This window comes from Pteropus medius, unplaced genomic scaffold, assembly GCF_902729225.1.
Source record: "Pteropus medius unplaced genomic scaffold, Ma_sr-lr_union100, whole genome shotgun sequence".
NCBI lineage: Eukaryota > Metazoa > Chordata > Mammalia > Chiroptera > Pteropodidae > Pteropus > Pteropus medius.
Window position 1 is genome coordinate 5,967,938 of NW_024340701.1, and position 23,164 is coordinate 5,991,101.

At 34.7% G+C, this 23,164-nt stretch overlaps 1 protein-coding gene and 1 pseudogene across 4 annotated transcripts in view; both read right to left on the bottom strand.

Annotated features, from left to right (window-relative positions):
* EPS15 (epidermal growth factor receptor pathway substrate 15) overlaps nt 1-23,164 on the bottom strand; it is a 110,109-nt gene that overhangs the window by 3,812 nt on the left and 83,133 nt on the right. For 3 of the 4 annotated variants that reach the window (XM_039885818.1, XM_039885808.1, XM_039885835.1), the window contains 9 exons: nt 21,567-21,770; nt 19,617-19,733; nt 19,300-19,390; nt 17,163-17,198; nt 15,775-15,911; nt 11,865-11,934; nt 4,557-4,633; nt 2,997-3,159; nt 612-799 (listed from right to left, as the gene is read on the bottom strand). In XM_039885818.1, the coding sequence (XP_039741752.1) occupies nt 612-799; nt 2,997-3,159; nt 4,557-4,633; nt 11,865-11,934; nt 15,775-15,911; nt 17,163-17,198; nt 19,300-19,390; nt 19,617-19,733; nt 21,567-21,770 (1,083 nt within the window). The remainder of the gene's footprint in view (nt 1-611; nt 800-2,996; nt 3,160-4,556; nt 4,634-11,864; nt 11,935-15,774; nt 15,912-17,162; nt 17,199-19,299; nt 19,391-19,616; nt 19,734-21,566; nt 21,771-23,164) is intronic. The other variant, XM_039885827.1, reaches the window with a different exon arrangement.
* On the bottom strand, nt 16,454-16,569 carry LOC120581240 (uncharacterized; annotated as a pseudogene).

Below are 23,164 nucleotides of genomic sequence, written 5' to 3' on the forward strand. Positions count from 1 at the left end.
CATAGAAGGCTAATAAATTACAGTCCTCTAAATAATTAAAGATTGGTTAACTCTTGACAACTGTATTTCTTTCACAAAGCTGACATGTACATTTAAAAAATGCTACTATATAAAACCAGAGTTTTATTTTCTATTCAAAAAGTCCCTAACCTGATTCTCTCATAGGATAGTTGCTAACTGGTCTCCAGAAATCACCAAAGCTTTATACACAAACACACATACACAATAACAAATACACAAGCTCATTATTGGCGTTATTCATCTAGTGGGCAGACAGCAAATGACTAAAGGCCCATCATCCATAACAATTTGTGAAATAATACCTGTAAAGATTTTATTTATATTGTTTACCAAGAAGAAGGGTTTACAAAACTGGTACATATCAAAGAACTAAGACTACTAAAATCATTTGTGTAATGGAATAATTTTAGAACCATCGTAACAGAAGCAAACAGAGGTTTCGGTTGGGGGAAGAATAAAGATCATTTTTAGTATGTTGGTAAATTTAGTCGGAATGATGCAAGTTTGACAGATTCCAAAGCAATCTTTGAAAACTCTTCAAACTGTAAATGGAAAAATTTTCCCCCAAACAGCCCATTCACAGTACTTACAGCACTGAAGTTAGCAAAATTGCTTGGGTCAGCCTCTTTATTGGCAGTGGTAGTAGCGGTAGAAGTGAATGGATCGCAAAACATATCAGGATCTTTTTCTTTGGGGCTATCATTGCCTGGGAAAGGCTGAAATGGATCATTCAGTTTAAAGGGATCAGAAGAATCCAATTTGTTGATAGGTCTTTTCCCTGGATCAAAATCATTATAATTAACTCAACCAGCAAATATGGCAAACACAAACACACAAAAACATGAACACGGAGCATTAAAGAACTGGGGATGGGGGATGGGAGTGAGTGCCTAAAATACATTCTTAATATGGTCTTAAATGGCCACATCAACAGTCTAGCCTCAAATTTTTCACAAACACACATACACAGTGACCTCTCAAATACATTTCAGCTCTATGTGTCTAAATGAAAAAATAGCAAAGGGGAAGAGGGTGGGCCAGGTATCCTATTTTTGCCCAGGGCGTAAACATTTTCTTCCCCAAAACAACATGTTTCCAAGAAAAGAGAGGAAAGGATATAACAGGAGCATGACAAAGAATACAGACATAAATGGTCTCTGCTTTTATAACCTCAATCTGATACAGTTACTAGTGGCAGCAAGGGCAAATGACCTTTGAAAAATACCAATATTCTGATTTTTTGCTTGATCTATATACAACATCTGGGAACATGAAATTAAAAATTACCTTGGCAAACTCCACCTAATTTTTGCCATATACAATATATCAAACTGAAGAATAAAGAGAACGTTTTGAAGCTCAGGGCCTAAATCTTTGTGGTTGCTGATAAACTAATTTTTGACCAAACGATAGCATACTATTGCTCATTTGCAAACAAGTTCTCAAATTTTAAAGTCTTATACTTAGTATTTTTTGAAGGAAAATAAAATAAATTGTTAAAATATCTTCAAATATATGTTTCCTAAAATGTGTTAAGTTGTTACAGCAATCATAACAACAGATTCTCTCCATCACTGTAACAGCTTACAAAAGATGTTCATATTTCACATCTCAATGAATTCTCCCAACAGCCCTGTGCAGGTAGGCGAAATTAGAATTGCTGCCACTATCTAACAGCTCGGACAGCTGAGGCTCAGAAACTACACACTCACGGTCACAGAGCTAGTCAGAGTATATTCAGAATTAGAACCCAAACCTTTAAGCTCCCAGTCCAGTACTCTTTCCAACAAACCATTTTCCTTTCTTTGACTTTTCTATAGTGATACATACCCATTTTGTTGAAGATTCTTAGATTTAGTTACAAGCACTAGTATATTCTTTTACGTAAGACATAAAAAATATACTTCACTATTGGCATCATACAGGTGTAAAAATTAAATGAGCAAACTGACTCTTGTTTAATATATTCTGACTTTGCCCTCTCACAATATATGATATAGCCTACTTTTCCTTAAAAGATAGAATCATTTAACTGATTTTCAACAGATAATTGAGTACTAACCATTGTACCTGCAATTTAAGTTAAAGAAGAAAAAATAATCTGCCCAAGAAATATCATGGGGAGGTTATCATGAAAAGGCAAGAATAGTAATCTATTATCTACTGTGGCTGAAAATTTACCAAGGAATGATATATGATTAAAAGAACAATGTGTCTTCTCTTATAACAGCCTCATAGCACCACAACTGCTCAGGGGATTGCCTTTTTAGCCACTTTTCATGAACTTTATTACCTTAATTAAAAACAAAAAACCCTTTCCTTTGTATAGTGCTTGAAATAAAAAAAATTAAAAAACACAAAAAATTAAGAATTTGTTCCTGGACCAAGAAAATCACTTTTATAAAGGAGCCTCTTCTTATGTGAGGTAAAATATTTTTCTTCAAGAAAAATAATACTTTCTTTAAAATCACTATATTGCTAAATTCTGGATGCCAAAAAAGCCATATATTCTCATGTTAAAGGATTTAAGAAAGACTTCATTCACGTTAAAGGATTTAAGAAAGACTTCATTTGGCAAGAAAAGAATGGGACTTCAAACTAATCTCCTCTTCTAGGAATTAATTAAAAGACCAAAGTGCAGGAAACTATTGTTGAAATGGCAATTAACGAACTTCCAAAAACCAAGGGACTTCATCGATACTTTCATTTTTCCTTTACTGCCTCTCTAAAATGATTGAAAAGGAAATTTGCTCTTGCCGGGAAAAGCAGTTCACGACAGTTATGCATGCTGGCCTCCTACGCACATTTCTGCAATTTTGTACTGGGACCACAACAGATGATAGCGGCAGGCTTCTGCCGTGTTTTTTCACTTGTTTTGTTTAGGGTCCTTTAGATAAGTCTATAAATAACGCTCACACAATAACTTAGGGAGAAAAAGCATCTAGTTGATTTGGCAAAAATACCAACTCTCATACCAGGTGGTGGTGGGCAGGGTCTTGTTGGAGTTCCGACCTTTGGTGGCAGTGCTGGGGGTATATCTTCACTTTTGACTGATGCTTCCTCAGGCACATTTTTTGTAACAATCACACTGCTGACAGTACTTGATGCGGCTGAACTAAAAGGATCTTCGCTGTTGACCTTTGAAAAGAAAGGTTTATGCATGGTTATATATATTATACCAACCGAAGTGTATATGGTCATGTAGCATTTGGAAGAATGGTCTTCAATATAATGTAGCTTTACTGATTTCAATTCTAAGAGCACTGACAGTTTAACCTCTGCATTCAGGGCCAAAAGGGAGAATTAAAAAAAAAAATTGTTCTATATGAGTAGTGATCCTAATATCACTACTTAGATCATACTAGAACAAGCTAACTCTGGATCAAAGGTCTGTCAAGCTTCAGGCAATACAAAACCACCTGCGGCCATTTTAAAGGGACTATATGTCTTCCCTCAAATGAACATCTGACCAGAATGACAAAGAAAAAAAAAACACACACAACTCCTCACTTCCCAGTACACTTAAATATAGGAAAGAGTTAATACTACTGGCAAAGATAATGGCATCTTGAAAAACATTAAAGACAACCTGAAAGTCAGCTTTTTAAAGCAAACTGATCCCATGGAATAAGTCTTTTTTTTTTTTTAAATAATTTATTTTTCAATTATTGTTGGTATACATGAATAAGTCTTAATGTAGGTCTGAAGATCCTGCCGTTCTAATATGTGGAATAATAAAAGATTCACTTTTCTATAATGAATCAGGCATTACAATTTTAGATCTATTTAGGCCAGTGTTTCTCTACAGTAGCACTACTGCATTTTGGCTGGCCATAATTCTATGGTGTAGGGGACTGCGTAGTGTATTTAAAAGATGTTTAACAGCATCCCTGTTCTCTATCTACTATATATGAATAGTCTGCCTCCCTATCTGTGACAACTAAAAATATCTCTAGATATTGCCAAATGTTTCCAGGGATGGGGATAGCAGAGAAAATTACACCTAATTGAGAACCGATGACATAGACAATTTGACATATACTTTAATTTTACTCTTTTGGCTTCAATTAATCCTAGAGCTATATTGGGAAACAGGTAGTAGACATATAGTGCTGGACTATGTGTATTAATTATCTTCATACTAACCACAACAGCTTCAGAACAAAAATCAATTAATCAATGCAGAGGGGATGAAATGAATGCCCAGATTTCACAGCTAATGACCCAGTCAACAGGGGGGAAAATGTAGTTCAATTGAAAGAAATATGTTTAAAAAGATTCTTAAAAATAAAGCCATTGAACAAAATTATCAGTAGAAAATTATAATTACCTGTACCGTCACCAGTGTCTTTATGTATAGAAATATGCCTGCCTTGATTACATCTTATCTTTCATTTCTATCTGAAATCAACATTTGTTGTAATTTATTGAAATCAAGTTGCAGTGTCTGTGAGAGGGTTATATAACTGAAAAGAAGGATTGCTCCTATCGTAGAAACAGTATATTTTACCGTCCCACTAATCACTGTGGATTACCTTTGACAATGTGCTGAAGTCAGCAAATCCACCTTCAAATGATTCATTTCCAAAAACAGACGCAAATGGGTCTGTGGCTAAAATAAATAAAGAAATCAGTGTAACAGGAAAGAAAGACATCAAATTTTTATGTTCTATTTTGGTTGGTAACGTTTCAGACAGATGAAAAATATCTAAATCCCAAATATTAGTTCCTGAATTGGACTAAAGTCCACAAAGACAGTGAGCACATTGATATTCCCACAATATAGGTATAATCTTTTATACAAATCAACTGGTAAATGATTTAAGATCAAAAACAGGTAAACTAACTCTAGGTAAAGTATTTAAGACTTGGAATACATGTCAAATAATATACCTCCCATGCAGCACTTAAACTATTTCTAATAAAGACATCAAGAAGTAATATAAGCTAGACTCTATTAATTCCGCATTTCACACTCATCCTTCAAGGCCCATTTTAAATGCTACCTCATCCACAAAGCTTGGAATAACCTAGGCATCTCTAATTCCCGTAGCAAGACGTGATTTCTTCCTTCTTTGTGGCACTGAGTATATTCTAGTTTGTACTATAGTTATCCATTGACTGATATATCACCCTTACTAGATTTGTAAGGTCCCTAAAAACAGGGAATAATGCTTATCCAATGAAAAATGAATGGTTAAAAAAACATTTGTTGACCATGTATCAAATCCAAGAAAATAAGAAAATACAGTTTCTACCTGTGGAAAGCTCACAGTCTAGTGAGAGACATATAAATAAACTAAAGCAAAATAATCTTAAATGAGCTATTAGAGAGGTATGAAAAACCTGTAGTAGGAGTCACTAACTTTTGAGAGAATCAGGAAAAGTATCGAAGAAGCCATTAAATTCGTGCTAGGTCTTTTAAATAAGAAACAGAATTTGCCAAGTAGATGAAGGTGGAAGAGAGAAATCTATTCCAGGCAGAAAGCACAGTAATAGCAAAAGCAATTATTTAACCGCTGCTCCATAGGCATGAGATATCATCTGTTCCATCACAGTGCACTTACCACATGGACTAACATTTCCACTAGAATAAGCTGATCTACTTTAAGATAGGCTGCACCTGTTCAGGCATAAAGGCTACCAATAAAGCAAAAGAATGTTTATAGGAATTGCTGTTCGATATAGGAAAGCAGAAAGAAACAAAGGAAGGAGGGGAAAGAGAATTACAAAAGAGAGGGCAAGACAGAGTAAGTAAAGAGGCACAGAAAAATTCTTGTCCTTTCTCAACTCTTCATCTTTATGTCATATCAGTTTTAGGACTCAAGTGTGCCCATCCACCCATTTAAATTTGTGTAGTGTGCCTTTACCTCTAAAAATGACTATACCATGGACATAAACAGAAGAGGGGCAAGAAAGATATGCATTGTTTTTGTTTACTTTGTCATCAAGACATTCATGGGGTGGACGAAATACAGAAGGGTAGGTAAAAGCATAGAGAAAAATCAGTCCTTTAGAGATACACCAACAACTCCGAGCCCAGAGAGGATGCTGAAGAAGTTACAGGAAATCCTATAGCTTTAGCTATAAAAGATGATATTTTATTACTACATATCTGCTGAGTTCCACAGCCTGGGGCCCAGTCTATTCATGGGTGTTGTTTTAGGCTTTCCTTTCTTTCTCCTCTTCCTGTTACTCTCAATGCCACAGTAGCTGAGGTACAATCAGGGTGCAGCTGCTCTCCTGACTGGTAGAAGGGTGATGACGGAAAAGGAGTTGCACTCGTCACTGAAGGGACTGAAAAATCTGCTTCATGCTTTTTCTCTGCCACTGTCCCATAGCTTTTACAAGAAGTCATTACACATGGGGCAACTGTGCTGAGTTAGGTCAGGTTTGACTGAAATATGAAGTGTGCGTTGTGAAAGAAATGAATAAAAATTAATCCCCACTGAACAGCTATCTAACCAGAGAATCCTGGGAGGAGGAAGAAAACTTTTTTCCCCCTGTGATCCATTTATGACCCACAAGACACTCAAGCTCAAGCTCACAGAAAACCTTCAAAGATACTCATGAGTAATCTGAGGTGTAGATGCTGGTCATTTATAAAGGATCCATTTTCTCAAGTTGGTCTCTAATTCATTCATTCACTCATTCACTCATTCACTCATTCACTCACTCACTCACTCACTGACCCACTCAACCACTCGCATTTACGAAGCATCTAATATGTTCAAGGCTAAGCACTAGAGATTCAGAGAGGAATAAGACATGACACCTGCCTTCAAGGAATCCATGCTTGAACTACGTCATATGCATGTACATAATTGTTACACAATACATGTTAAAATTCAAAGAAAGCGAAGGAGAAGCAACATCTACGTTTATGAGGAAGAAGCAAATAAAAGACTTTACTAAAAAGTTTTCACTTTCTTTTACTGGTGGACAGAAAGGATGTGGGAGAAGACACACACACACACACACACACACACACACACACTATAAACACCTGCTCATACACACACTTTTCCATTAAAAAATTAAGTGGCCTCAAAGAGACAGACAGTCATGGCCTGTGGTTGGTGAAAATAGAGAAAATTAGAGAAGAAACATAAAAAAAGCAGGAGCTGAGAATCGTAAAATATATGAAGTGTGCTTAGCCTGAGTCATCGCCTATAAAAACAAAGACCTACTGACTTGGCATTTTACTACTGCTGGCGTCGATGATACTCTGGGGGTGCCAGGAGCTCCTTTCTATATGGTCAGGATGTTATAAAGCCTTAATTAAGAGTTGGAAAGATTCTGCATTTTCTCAGTCGGGAGTTAGTAAAATATTCCATGCAAAAAATTTTCTGGCACCCAAACTAATCTCATTTATAATGAAGTGGAAAAAGAACTTTTATAAGTCAAAATAAAGTATATGTAGAAACTCAGTAACCTGAATTTGCTTTCTTTAGTTTTCTTTCTTAATTTGCAATGTGTCTATCCACCAGTAGGAAATGCTAAAAAGACCCCAACATTAGACAAAATATTAAAAATATTTAGTAGCCTTCATCTCTGTCATAACTACTATATTTTAGAGGTAAGAGTGGAGTGATTTATCATTTAATTTTTAAGAACAAAAATTTGCCTTTATGTTTTTATTTTGAAACGTTACAATTCTTCTGTTCTGTGAGACTGATATTTTGCTGGTTAAACACTAAATTTCTTGGTGAAAAAGGACAGAGATATAAGAGGTGTGCACAAGGAGGGCAAATGTCCTGTGTTTGTAACCTTGGGTATGTAATGCCATCTCTCTCAGTCTCGGTGGCTTCCAGATACTGAAATTTTATGAACAAGTAAACTACCTAAGTCGATACATTAAGACCCACATATATACATACATAAGTTAGGGGAAAACACGGACTTGCCAACTTAACCATAAGAACTAAAAAAAAAGTCCACCTTTCATTTCACAAACAAAAGAACTTCAAAAACTAAGATGAAAAAACAATCTCTGACTAAAAGAATCCTTTCTGGGAAAGGAGAGTTGGTGTCTCTCTCTCTCTCCATTGTCCTTATTTCACTTTAAACTAACAAAAAGTATATTACAAGTAACACTAGTCTGCATTTAGAAACCATCAAACTAAAAAGTAGTAATAATTATAATAATAATAACAAAAATAGTAGCTACCATTTACTAGGATAGAAACCACGATAAATACTTTAACATATTTTCTCATTTAATCTACCCAACAAACCCACAAGGTATAATTATTAACCTCATTTTATAGTTTAGGAAACTGAGACTAAAAAAACCTAAGGAACTATCAATTTTATCTGAATAAGTTCAGGCAGTTGGACTTGAATACTCATGTCTTAATCATGACAACCTCTCTGGACTGTTTATGTTTCCATTCAATTCGAAATCTTACGACAATGCAGCAGATTTGAAACAAACCATTTATTTACTTCTTCAGAAGTCAACTGGTAAGCCTCTGCTATGTCACAGAAGCTCTGGGGTAGGAGAGTGGGGATACAACCTAGAATAGCTCCCAGGTCTCTGCTTAGGCAACTGAGTAGATGGTAATACTATTAACAGACATGGGATATCCAGATGTTTAGTATTGTTTTATAATTCATAGGGTAGACAACTTTACTTTCAGACATATAACTGTGACACATTAAGTAAAAGACTACCCAATGTATACACATGCAATATGAATAACATATTATATATAATAATAAACATTATGCTCATATACATTTGGAACACAGGGCTAATGACTTAGATTTGTGGTTAGCAGTATGAGCAAATGTTAAGAAAGACAATTCTGGAAGTCATGTATTAATGGCTTGGCAGATAAAGAGACTGGAGGCAATTTAATATCACAGTCCAGGTAAAACATGATGAGAGCTCAAACAAAGCTGAGCAGAAGGAGACAGACTATTTGGGGGTTAAACTGATAGGACTTGGCAATTTACTGGAGGTGAGGAATGATAGAGAAATCTGGGATGATTGGCTGAGGACCAATAATACTGTCATTAGTACAGAAAGTAGAATGTAGGAGGAGGTAAAGATTTGCATTTTGTTTTTGTTTATACTACACTTTGAAGGAGAGACTAATTAGAAAAGATGATTATTTCAATTTTAAGTACTGTTGACCTTGACACCTAAGGGGAAATACCCAGCAGGTAACTTGAAGGTACTGGAGGCTATGGAAAGAGTACAGAACTAGAGGATTAAACCTAGGAGTCGTCGGAAATAGGCTGTAGTCGAAGGCACAGAACTGGGCACCATCACCACAGGAAGTGTGCACTGTGAGAAAAGCAGAAGCATCAAGCTAAAAACAGAACTAAAAAAATAGCCTCTACTCTTCAGCTTTTTCTTCAGGACATTGAGATTATTCTCTTGCTCCTGTTTTGAATAAAAGGAGACATCTGTCCCAGATAACTCCTGGGAGCAAGCTGTCCTGAGGGAACAGAGACCAGCACAATATAGGGCAAAAGGAAAATCTTTTATAACGTATTAGAGCAGCAGTTCTCTTAAGTGTAGGCCATGAACCCCAGAGGTCCCAAGACCCCTTTAGGTAGGTCTATAAGGTCAAAACTATTTCCAGAATGTAAAGATGTTATTTATCCTCCTCATTGTGATGGTACTTGCAACAATGCTGTAAAACCAATGGTGGGTAAAACCATTGGTGGGAATTGAGGCAGTGGCACCAAACGACTAGTTGGGAGCCATTTTACTCCTCACCATCACACCCTTGCGGAGGTTAAAAAAAAGGTCAGTTGCACTTAAGAATGCCTGTCCTTGGTGAATCAAGAAAAATTATTAGTTTTAATAAAAATTAATGACCCTTTACACATCTTTTTAAAATTATGAATGACAAAATGGGAAATGCACATAAAGCACTTCTGCTGAGTATGGAAGTATGACGGTTATCAGGAGGAAAAGCATTTCCACGACGGTCTGAGAAAAACGTTGAACTACCTGCTTTTTTAATGGAATCCCATTTTTACTTGAAAGAAGTGACAAAAAAAAGTTATTCAGATTTTGGTAGTTGGCAACACCTCCTCTAAAGGAAACAAAGCGAGCCTATCATTTTATGGAAAACAACTGATAGTATTTGTTGCAGATGATAAAAATCCAAGCTTTCGAGTAAAAATTAGAATCTTGAAAAGTTATATCTGGCTCATAAACTTAACATTATACCAATTCTTAGTCTCTGATGAGTGGTGATAGTAATAAATTTAAAAAGTATTTATAACGAAATGTGTCAACATTTGGAAGAAGTCTAGGCTCAGTGAACCAATACTTTCCAATGATCAATGTATGTTACAAAATCATATAAGATTCATTCAATGTGCAAAATGAACCCATGTATTTTAATTTAACAGAGCATGAAAAGTTCACTGATAGTTTCATATTCCATACTGTAACTAACTTTGAAGAAACTAAAATCTGTTGAATTCTGATATAGTATCAAAGAAGAATATCCACAATAATCTGAAAAGGTTATTGAAATACTCCTCCCTTTTCCAACTACATAACTAGGCAGGCCAGATCTCTTTCATTTCACATATCAAGCAAAACAACATAGTGCAGCAAACTGAACAGTGCAGCAGAAGTAGATATGAGGACCCAGCTTTCTTCCGTTAAACCAGATATTGAAATAACTTTGCAAAAATATATAAATAATGGTACTTTTCTCACAGTTTTTTGGAGTTACTTTTCTTTAAAAACTGTTTTTTATATTGACAGGTAATGGGTTTATTATTGTTCTTAAATAAATGTTAAAGTTTAAAATTTTTCACTTTTAATTTCTAATATGGTAAATGCTGTCATATGACCCATATAAACAAAAGCTCTGAGGGTCCTCATTAACTTTTAAAAGTGTAAAGGGATCCCGAGACCGAAAAGCTGATGTACTTGATGATCTCCAAAGTCACCACTGTGGTTGCTTTAAATAACCTGCGTCTTCCCTAATCATTTTTTGTTGCTATTGTTGGAATAAGAGCCCAGTGAGGTTAAAATCTGGAGTTATCTCCCTCAACCCCAAAGAGTCCTTCCACGGACCTTTTCCAAGTTTCTTACTAAAACGCTTTCATTTCTTTCCTTAACATTTTTCATTTGATTGCTTCCTCTATCCTCCCAGTACCTGTCGTCAAATTTGGGGTTCCAAGAATTTAATTTTTTTCATTTACATAGTATATAAGTAAAGAGGCAGGATAATACAATGGAAAGATCAATGGACATGGATTCAGAAGCAAACTGATATGTGGTTCAAATCTAGTAAACTGTATAAACTTGATTAACTTAATGCTCTAGTCCTCAGTTTCCTGATCTTTAAAATGGGAATATTACTTAAAATGTTATTAAAAGGATAAATGGAAAATAAAGCATGAAAACTGGATGCTAGAATAACACTTTTCTCTGTCTGCATTATTAAAAGAACCTATCCACTATTTGCAAAGCTATTATCATTACCTATTGGAAGCCACTAATTTTAAAATTTAGACCAAGATACACAGTCGATGCTGACTTTGAAACTGCCCAGCAACACTGCTTTTATAAAGGAAAAAAACAATTTTTTATTTGTTCTACGATACTGACTATTCCATACATGTTCTAGAAAGATCTTTAACCTGAATAGTATTGAGATAATGAATAACAAGAAAAGTAGAAAGTGAAATATAAACACTTATGATCGTTTTTATCATTGGTAGATTACAATTGGATATAATAATGCAATGATTTTAAAACCATACTAAATAGGACAAATACATTTGGAGACCAAAAAAAAAAAAGTTAAAAAAAAGGGTAACGTTTACTGTTCAAAGAATTGGATAAATTATTTCCTTACCCGAATCACTAGCTGCAACAACAACTGTTCCACCAGGAGCAAAAGGATCATTGTGTGTCAATGCTTCCACCTAAACAAATTACACAAAGCCATGACTGAGAGAAGTAACACTTCATAGCTGAAACCTCATTGCCATACCAAAGAAAATATTCTTTACGAACTCTAAGTTCATTAAGGAATATAAGGCATTGGGAACAGTTTTCCCTAACTGATATGCAATTTTATTAAATCAAAATGATACATATCATTTTCTAATCTTTTATTGTGAAACATAATATCCATTCATAAAAGTATGAGACATATGTACAGTTTAACAAATAAGTATCAAGTGAACACATGTAATCACCTCCCAAGATACTGTCGACTCCTCAGGAGTCTTCATGTACTCTCCAACCATAATCTCACTCCCTCCTCTGTAGAAGTAATCATTATCTTGACTTTGGTGGTATTCATTTCTTTTCCTCTCCTTATAATTTTGCTACTTGTATAGAGCAAAATGTCATCCATTTCTAATCATCAATATTTTAATTTTCTTTTTGAAAGAATTTTAGATTCCTAGAACAGTTGAAGATATAATACAGGGTTCCCATATACCCTTCACCCAGCTTCCTCTAATGCTAACATCTAATATAACGATGGTACACCTATTAAAATTAAGGAATTAATACTGGTACAAAAATATAAACTATAGACTTTATTTGGAGTTCACTAGTTTTCCCATTAATGTCCTTTTCCTATTCCAGGATGACAGGTTGCATTTAGGATGCATAGTATTCTAACCCTTAAATATCCTAGTACTTAATATCAAGAAATGCTAGATTTCCATTTTCTGTTATCTAAAAATAGTTTCAGCATTCTTCCCCTTGGAGGAAACATGTGCTTGTGTATGGGGGATAGGGGGAAGGAGGAAGGGAGAGAGAGAGATAGATACAGATAGATATACAGCTTTCTGCTAAAAAAAAAGATCCTGCCACTTTCAAATAAGCCATGGAAAAATCTGGATCAAGTGGCAAAGGTGAGTGGCTACAAAGAGTGAGACTTTATCAGAAGCCAGAGATTCCTGCTATTGAACTTTCTATTTTAGTTTTTAATCATAGTCAAACAAACTGTACATTTAGGAGGACAACTGAACTTTCTCTTTCTGGTACCAGGCTCTTTTTAAGAGTCCAGCCGAAAGACTTGGCAGACAAGTGAAAGGGATGTGAAAAGTGTTTTGGGATATTTATTTTCCACTCTGACTCATGGCTATCAATGTCATCCATTTCTAATCATCAAGAAATTAGACATAACAATCAAATGTCAAAGGATAATGCAGAGCTCAACTTAAAATTTCTAAGTAAAACAAATGTATTTGAAAAGAGAAATGTAATGCCAACTGGGACTTAAAGAAGTAATACTAAGGAAGTTTTTGGAACTGAAATTATAGTATTTATTTTAACTGATGCCAATGATATTATAAAACTAGCACACCAGCTTATACTCTGATTATATCTGCTGAATGAATAAATAGCAATCAAAGCCGGTCCGTATAGCAAAGTAACTTTCCATGCTTCCTGATATAAAAGCCTAAATACCAGTGTGAGAGACAGTCACTGACATGATTATTAAGTAACAACTTTTACTGAGTCTCCTCTTGACTTTGAGGGAAAGAAAACCTAACAGGCCTGGTTTTTAATGATAGCTTGTAAGTTTTATGTACCATTATAGAGAGAAATACAAAAACATGCCTACATGCATGTCAGGTTTAATTTCTATTCCTTCATCATACACTGTGCAAATACCCTACAAGGCCATTGGGACAGCATGGGGAACAAGATGAACTGTGTGGCCCATGAAGAAATAAGTGGCTACAAAACTCTATGTTTAGTTTGATAATTAGGCAATTTAGTACACAAAAGTAATTTTCATAACTAAATTCAGATGGTACAATTTTATAAAATTAATGTTCCCAAATCTGCCTACGAGGTCACCTAACTCATCACTGAAATTCTCTTTTATATAAGCCATCCGCTCCCATCCTTTGACAGAATGACTTAGCACCTACGCAAAGCTACCACACACTAGCTAGGACAGAAGGAAATGCTAGTTGTTCTGTTTTTTAAAATTATATCCCTTTGAGGGCAGAAACTAGCCTTGAGGGAACAGGAATTTCTGGGAGAGATTCATGCCTGGAGGCATAATCAGAAGGCTTTTTTTTTTTTAAAGGAAAATCACAAAAATCGGGGGTTTTGGAGCTACAAAAAAATGAGTTAAATCTTATGGTGAAGACCTTAGATTTTGGTCAGACAGGTGTGAATTCAGCTCTATTATTTACTAACGTATCACCACTTAACCTCTCTAAGCCTCATTTACTTTATCTTAAAAATGGGGATAATAACATGAGTCTCATAAGATTATTGTAAAGATTAAATCAGGTAACACATGAAAAGAGCTTAGCACCATGCCTGGCACATAAAAAAGATTAGATAAACATAGCTGTTGTTATACTGCCAATTTGGTTTTATGTATTTTGTTTTGTTTTTCATGGACAAATTAAAAGCTGTCAGCAAGGGGAGAAAACTGGAGAGAAAAGAGAAAAAGTAAGTAGAATGAATGGCAGAAAAATTTCGCCAGGATAGAGAAATAGGAGAAACTCGTTTATTTTTAAATTAGGAAGAACTGCTTTGACTTTCTTGCTTTAAATGATACAAGTGAAGAATGAGAGGGTAGATTAAGGTGAGAGGAAAAGAATTTAGGTTGCAGCCAATTTAAGAAGAATTTGGCAAATGGGTCCACACTGCAAACTAAGTGTTGTTTATTTTGGAGAGGAAAACAGTATCCAGTAGCTTGTGGAAACCACAAATATTCAGTTACGGAGGCATTTGCTCAGTTTTACATCAATGGAAAATACCAGTTGTTGGCCAAGTAGCTCTTTACCAAATACAGTAAGGAAGTAGTTCAAGAATATGAAAATCAAGAATCAATTATTCCTTAAAGATGGTATTCTTAATCTGAGCATTAAAAGATAAAATTTTTGCTTCAAATGCCTGTCACTCAACTGACCCTTTCTGGATCTGGTTTACTTATAGACATGAAAATTCTGCCTCAAAAAATAAGCCACAAAACAAAACAAAACCCTCCAAAATTACAATTATTGAAACTGGGTGACAGGTACATGACAGTTTGTTAAAATATTTCATTATATTATTTTGAATGTTTAAATATCCATGATATAAAGATTTTGTTTTTAAAGCCTCCAGACGATAAAGCACTTAGCTGTATGTATGACCTTGGTTGCATTAAGTTAATTTTCCCGAGTACCAGTGTCCTTACTGTTAAAATAGAAACACCAATACCTACGTTGCAAGGTTGACGTGACGATTAGGAACAATGGCTGGAAAGCGCACAGAAGTACCTGAATCATACTATGTGCTTATTTAAATAGTGGTGGTTGTACTATGATGTTTTCAACAGTCTGACATTCAATGAGAATTTGTACTTTTTTATAAGATTAACATTCCAGATGTGTCTATAAAATAAGTGATTTTATTTTTCTAAAACATCGATGCTTTTCCTTTTAAACTGATTTTCATTATTTCAATAATGCATACCAAACATTTCTGAAAAGCTTTACTTAAAATTGGTGTATGGATTTCTAGTTCTTTATTTTTAATATTCCCGGTGAAATAATACTTGGTCCTTTGAAAGGTGGATTTGATTTTTGGATGACATAAATTATTCTGGTTAATACCAGTAGGTGATCAAGCTGTGAAAACCCACTCTGAATCAAAAACTAGATGGGTTGAATGAAACTAAAAATTTCCTATGGCCTACTGGAAATAATATAAAAGGATTCTTTCATCACTGTATACTTCAAGAAACTCCCTTAGAACACCTGTTATCCATCTAAGTTTTAAACCCTCCTACTTACTGATGTATTACTGCTATTGCTGGCTGCACTGAAAGGGTCAGTACTTGAAGTGGCAAAAGGATCAGTAGAAGATTGCTTGAAGAAACAGTCAGATGCAAATGGGTCTGAACCTTTGAAAGGATCACCTCCAAACGGATCTAAAGAAATACAGCACAAATATGAGAGACTAAAAAATATTACACTGAGTTTCCTGTCACCTGAAGGCATGACAATTGCCATAATAAAAGACATTTTGAACCTACAGAAGCTAAGTTAGGTACTTTGTATTATGACTAATGATCATGAAGTATAGACAGTTCTATCTAGTTAAACAGTTTTAATTAACATTCTTTCCTACTTGTTCATTATTCACCCAAAGCATATCAATAATTCCAACACTTACTATACAAACGTTTCCTGTGTGCTAGGCTTAAATAATTTCTCTAAACTGGTGATTCTAATTTTGGGGGTGGGGTGAGGAGGGGATCACAGATTTCTTTCTGGTTTTGATGAGTTTTTAACCTAATAAACTTATTTTTAAAAATAAGCACATAATTTCAAGGGATTCCATTTTAAGACCTTTATTCTATGCTATTGTAACTAAAGAAACAACAAAGATTTCTAAATGTATTTCTCTCTGTACTCAAGTATAATAGCCAATAGTTTTGTTTTTTGTTTTTTAATTTATTATTATTATTTATGCCTACAGCACCTGATCTTTCTAGGTGGTCTCCCATCCAAGTACTAACCAGGCCCAACCCTGCTTAGCTTCCGAGATCAGACATCGGACTTGTTCAGGGTGGCATGGCTGTTAACCATGGACCATGACTCCACTGGGGTGCAAACCCAGGACCTTCTGTGAGCAAAGCGGACATGCTAACTGCTATACTATGGAACCACGTCCATAGCCAATAGTTTGGAAGAGGTTTAGAAAGCATAACTAACCAGTACACAATTTGCTTTATTCTAATGCAAAAATCCCAGAAAAAAATATCTTAAAAAGCCCAACATTTAGTTATTCTTTAAGGTGTTTCCTGTTCCTGCACTCATTGGATTAGGCTATAATCTTACAGAAACAAAAGTTCTAAACCCTGTAGTAGTGTAGCTCATTATACCCATCTAATCCTAGCCAAAAAGGAGAAATCAGTGTAAATATTATTAAAAGCACAAACATTGTTTAAAAAGTGAAGCTAACAGTTAATTAAGCAAATTCACAAGAATCTACCACTTTCTCTCTGAAAATGTAAGGCACATACAACAACTTAGTGGGGCCTTAGATCAGTTTTAAAACTAAATAAAAAGTCCATTTCCTATAATACCCACCTGAGAGTTCTCATTCTTAAATACAATATAAGCTTATAATTAAACAAAATCGAATTTAAGCTAAGATGGACCTCAATAATACTGACCAATTTTCCCAAAAGGATCATCCTTGAAAGGATCACCTGTGATAAAATAAATAAGCAGAAATCAAAATAACAATATTCACTGTTGTGGCACCATTATTTAACTTTAAAACAATAGCAAAATTTCTTAAAGCAAAATTTGTTTTGTTAACTCCACCTCAAAGCAGATTAAACAATGAATGCCACCCACCTTTAGGAATTTTTTAAAAAAATAAAGAGGAAAGGCAAAACATCAACACACCTCATAAAAGAGGCAAATTTGAATTAAAGCCAACTCTACTTCTTGATCACAAGTTGAAGTTACAGATAGAGGGGGAAAAGACAGTCCTGACATCAAGAATTTTACTAACAAAATCTCTGCTCTTCATAGTAGTACAGGAATGGGTATCACCCATCACCATCTCAGAAACAAAGACAGTGAGCTTAACTGAAGTAAAAATTCTTATAGAATTGAAGAGTCCATAAATAAATAAATCCTTACATTCATGGTCATTTGGTTTTTGACAAGAGTGCCAAGACAATTCAATGGGGAAAGAATAGTCTTTTCAACAAATGGTGCTGAAACAACTGGTAACTACATGCAAAAGAATAAAGCTAGACCCTTATCTTACACCATATGTTGAAATTAACTCAAAATGGATGAAAGCTCTAAATTTAACAACTAAAACTTATAAAGCTCTTAGAAAACGTAAATTTTCATGACTCTGAATCTTAGATATGACATCAAAAGCATAAGTGACAAAAGAAAAAAAAAGATGAATTGGACTTCATCAAAATAAAGAAAAGACAACACAGAATACAAGAAAATACTTGCAAATCATATATAAGTGACTTGTATTCAGAATACGTAAAGAATTCTTACAAGTCAACAACAAAAAGACAAACAACCCAATTAAAAAACGGACAAATGATTTGAATAAACATTTCTCCAAAGAAGATATACAAATGGCCAATAAGCACTTAGAAAGATGCTCAACAACATTAGTCTTTAGGGAAATAAAAAATCAAATCCACAATGAGATACCACTTCACACCCACTAGGATAGCTTATTACCAAAAGGATAGGTAAGAAGAAGTATATAAATGTTTACAGCAGCATTACTCGTAATAACCAAGAAAGTGGAAACCACCCAAATGTCCATAAACCAATAAGTAAATAAAATGTGGTATGTCCATCCAATGTTACTCGTCAAAAAAAGAAAAAGGAATGAAGTACTGAAACATACTGTAACATTGAGTAAACCTTGAAAATATTATGCTAAATGAAAGAAGCCAGAAATAAGAGAACACATATTGTGTAATCACATAAACATGCAAATCTATACAGACGGAAAGTAGATTAGTGGTTGTCTATAGCTAGGGCTAGGGAATGGGAACTGACTTCTAATGGTTATGGGATTGCTTTATAGGGTGATAAAAAAAAAAGTTCCAAAATCATATCTTGGCAATAATTATACAACTCTGTAAATACACTAAAACCATTTAACTGTGTATTTAAAGGTTCAATTTATGTATCTTTTAACATTTTATATAGCTCAATAAAGATTGTTTTTTTGAGTTCTAATATCTAGGCTCATTTCTGCAATCACTCTAAGCAAATTATTTTATATGCCTCAGTTTTCCATCTTTAAAACTGATATAAACTGACCTGTCTTTTCACAATGTGATTCTGGAAATATTAAAATGCAAAAAGAGCTCTGACACAGTGGTATTTAGCACAGTTTATACTGATATCAGACATTTTAATTTAATAAACTTAAGTTTCTTTAATAAGATTGTAGGCACTTGAAGGGCAGGGAATCAGGCTACTTAACTACTATTGCTTCCAGTTTTAAAGCATGGTGTTGGCGCTTTTAGTAAATAATTGCTGGTTAAGAGTGCCTGACTCTCTTTCTTTTGGTCCTTATTCTGAAGAAGAAACATACTCTTTATCAGGGGCTCCAAAGAAATCATCGAAGGCTCAGTCTCAGAATTTAGTTTCCTGAAGAGAACGAATACTAAAATTTGAGCATATAAAACCTTAACTCTCTATTTTTGCTGTAACAACTAGGCCCTGAAAACCGAAGCCCTAATTTTTATACAGTTTATCTATTAAAAAGCCTTTCTGGTAAATCTATAATATAAAAATAAGAGTACTTACTGCCAACAAAAGGATCAGACTGGAAAAAATCCAAGTTTGTATCTGTGACTGGATCTGTCAGTGAACTTGATTCTACAGTAAATGGATCATCCTAAAAATAATTTTTAATAAGAAAATTTTTTTAGGAACCAAAGTTTTAAAAGGTAACATTTAAAAATAAAATATGCTTTGAAAAATCGACTGATGGTAATATAGCAATTATTTCTGTGGTCATAAAGTTCACTTAACATATTTTTCCCTTTCCTTAGCCTAAAATAATATATAACCCATTTTGGGAAACCAGTGATAAGAACATTCACAGATAAAATTATTTTTACCTCTTTTGAATGTCTGTCACTATTAAATTCAGGACAACCTTTTTCATTGACAGCTGCAGTCACCACTTCATTTTCATCAGTCACACCAGAAGGCAGTATCTCAGGACTACTTCTCGCCTACAAAATATTAATGCTACATGAACTAAAGATGTATTTTCTACTTGGCAGAGGAAACTGAAATCAAAAATAACCAAAAGTTACTAGAAATTTAAAAAAGACAAGCAGAACATATTCGCTGAATGGCATCTCCTATAATCTTCCTTGGGAAAATGCTATCGCCAAGTATCGAAGTCCTGATAACTTTAGGTCTTTCTTAACCACTTACCTTTGGTCATCCTTCAGCTAGCCTCAAAGTTGTACTGAGTCTACTGTCTACTTCTTTCTCAAACTCTTCCCTTCTTCTCCATCCTCTCTGTCACTGTCATCCACTTAAGTATCGTTATTTCTAGTCCGATTACTGTAGTAACCTTCTAACTGCCTTCCTGCCTGTAATATGTGCCTTATAGCAGTCAAAGTAGTAGTTCTAAGCTATGAATCTGATCTTGACCCTTTTGGATAAAAATCTCTCAATGGCTTCCCATTGTATTCTGGATTTATATCAGTAGATTAATAAGGTTTAAGAAGTGGCAGGGGCAATCTCCATTTCCTACCACGCTATGTCTTTGAAGGATAATCTAGTAATTTTACCTTCTGTACTTAAAATAATATTCTATAATGAGTCCAAGACTGTACTGTCTAAATAAAATCAAATCTGTTAATTTTACATACTTAATGTCTCTCAAATTTGTATTCTTCTACTCATCCATCCTGTTACTGCTTAAGTTTGGACTAAAACGACTCTCACACAGACCATTCCAACAGTTTCTTAACATATCTCTATGTGTCCAGTCCCACCCTCCAATCTATCTTCCACATTTTCTAAAAGACAAATTTAATCCTGTCACTTCTTGCTTGAAATTCTTCAATGGCTACTCACAGTAATATGATAAATTCCCCAATGCTTCCAGATGAATCCACATTTCTTACTCTCTGGCCCCTTCTGACCTAAAAGTGGTCAATTTTATCTAAGTACACATCACAATCAACCAGGGAATTGGTTTTAAACATATATGTACCTAGCTCCATCCTAGAAATTCTAGTTCAACAAGTTTGGAGTAGGGCTCGGGCATCTATATTTTGATGAAGTACCAGAGGTAATGCAGGTGCCCACTGGGAGAGAGCCTCGTCCCCTACCAATACTCTCTGTACCTTCATGAGATATCTTCCGAAAACTTCACACAACCCTGTGCAGCGTGTTTTCTCGCATCTCATACCGACGCTAATACTGTTTTCTCTGCCAGGAATGCACCACCATCTTTGCTTAACCCCTTCTCACTGTGTAGGTCACTTGTACAGCTTTCCCTACAACATCTTCTCTGAGCCCTCTTGAGGCTGTCCTACCTGAATATCCCATGCTTCCTTTGTCATAGCCCTTTTACACAGTGTTACACTACTAGACTGTATGCTGTGTGAAGGTAGGGTTCTTTTGTTTTTTTGTCTCTGTAGCTCTCGCATGTAACTTAGTAGCACTCTTGTGCCTTGTTGGTGCTCTCTAAATAACTGGTAAATAAATATCCTTAACACTGTGAAATAAAGAATTCCTTTTAGCTTTGGGTGAGAGTATATAAAAACTTGTTTGAAAAAGTTACTATCTATAGAACTATTGCTTTGAAAACATGCTCTATAACAAATATATTGGTTAAAATTACATTTTTACACTAGTTAAAACTGTTAGAATTGTTGGATCAGTACCCACTCTCTGCCTCTGGGGAAAAAAAAAAACAAACCTCAACTGTCCTCAGATGAGGCAGGCCACATTATTTCTATCAGGTATGATGTCAACAAAACTTTGATCTAAACCAAGTTTTTTTCTGTAGTTAATTATGAAGATTATGGAACTATTAGACTCACTGGAGACTCCTGGTGTATGGGCTCAGACTCTAGGTTGCTCTGGCCTTCAGCATGCTCATTCAGGTTGGCTGTTTCACTGCTGCTGGTGCTCAGGCTGCAATAATCTGTAGCGCCATTTACAAGAATGCTGTGTGGGCTACTGCACCAATTTAATTGAGTATTATGGTTTTCCAGCTCTTTCATTTCCATCAGTTTCATCTGCATCTGTCAACACAAAGCAGAAGTATAAAATAATTTATTATTAGAAAGACAAGCAACTATATCACTATATCCCTGGACTTGGTCAAGGATAAATTTGCTTCCATAAGGAGAATACTCTGGGAATGAAGCATGACTTAAAGATTTCAGTAATCTATCCTAGTAACTTCTCCTCTTCAAATTCCAAAACATAGACTTGCTTTTGTACATCTTTTGAAAGCTCCAAGAATTATGATTTGAATATCTGCATACTGGTGGTTGTTTGGGGTATAATAAGAAAAAAAGGGTCAGGGTATTGGGGAAAAGATAGCAAAGTGACAGAGCAAGAGAAGATTTTGTAGTGAAGCTTTAGAAGAGATAAAGGAAGTTGAAGGAGAGGATACAGGCTCTGGAGCCATCCATACTCCTACCATGCTCCTACTAGGAAAGAGAAGAGCGAAGACCAAGGTAAAATGAGCTCTGGCATTTTATTAATGGGCTCTAGGAAGAAGTCTCTAAATCTAAGCTATGCAAACTTGTGAAATAAAGGCACTCAGAGTTTTTTTGATCCCAATATCCAAGTGTCTTTATTCTCTTAGGACAATAGTGGGACACAGAAAATAGAATTCGATAAATTTTTATATGTAAAAAAATGTTGGGGATCAGAGGCAGGAAAAAATAGTTAGTTATCCTAACATCTATAATAAAAATATTTACAAATATCTCAAAAAAATTGAGACGGTAGAATCAAAAAATGTTTCTAATGAAAAGGAATATTCTCATTTTTCATAAACTATATATTTTAAATATTTTTATTTGTTAGCATGCTGTGCTTTTTATTTTTAGCAAACATAAAAATTACCTACTGATATTTCATAAATTAAGGCTGTTTACCGACTGTTATTTTTCCTCATAAGGTTTTTTTTTTCTTAAGACCTTAAGGCTGAGCCCTATTTAATTATTTTTCAGTTATAGTTGACATACAATAATATCCTAGTTTCAGGTGTATAACTTAGTGATTAGACATTTATATAACTTATGAAATGATTACCCCAATAAGTCTAGTACCCATCTCTCCCTAAGGTTTTTAAGTTGCTCAGTTTGGAATCTACAGTTTATCACAGATCTTTCAGGGTCGTAACCTAAGGAGAGAAGACTATTGGATTAGGAGACAGATATAAACCTAGCTCTGTCATCTTTTGGTTCGGTGATCTTAGAATAACCTCTCCAACCCTCTATTCTTTAATCCAAAAGGTAGTAACAATAACTTGTTATACAAAGCAAAAGATGTATATGAAAGAGCTCTGTAAAATGTAAAGGACTATGTAAACGATGGACACCATGTGTAAAAGTGCCTAGCAAGCTCCATTTCCCATTCCTAAAGCAATGATGTTTTCCTCTGTTCCTTTTCCACTAATTTA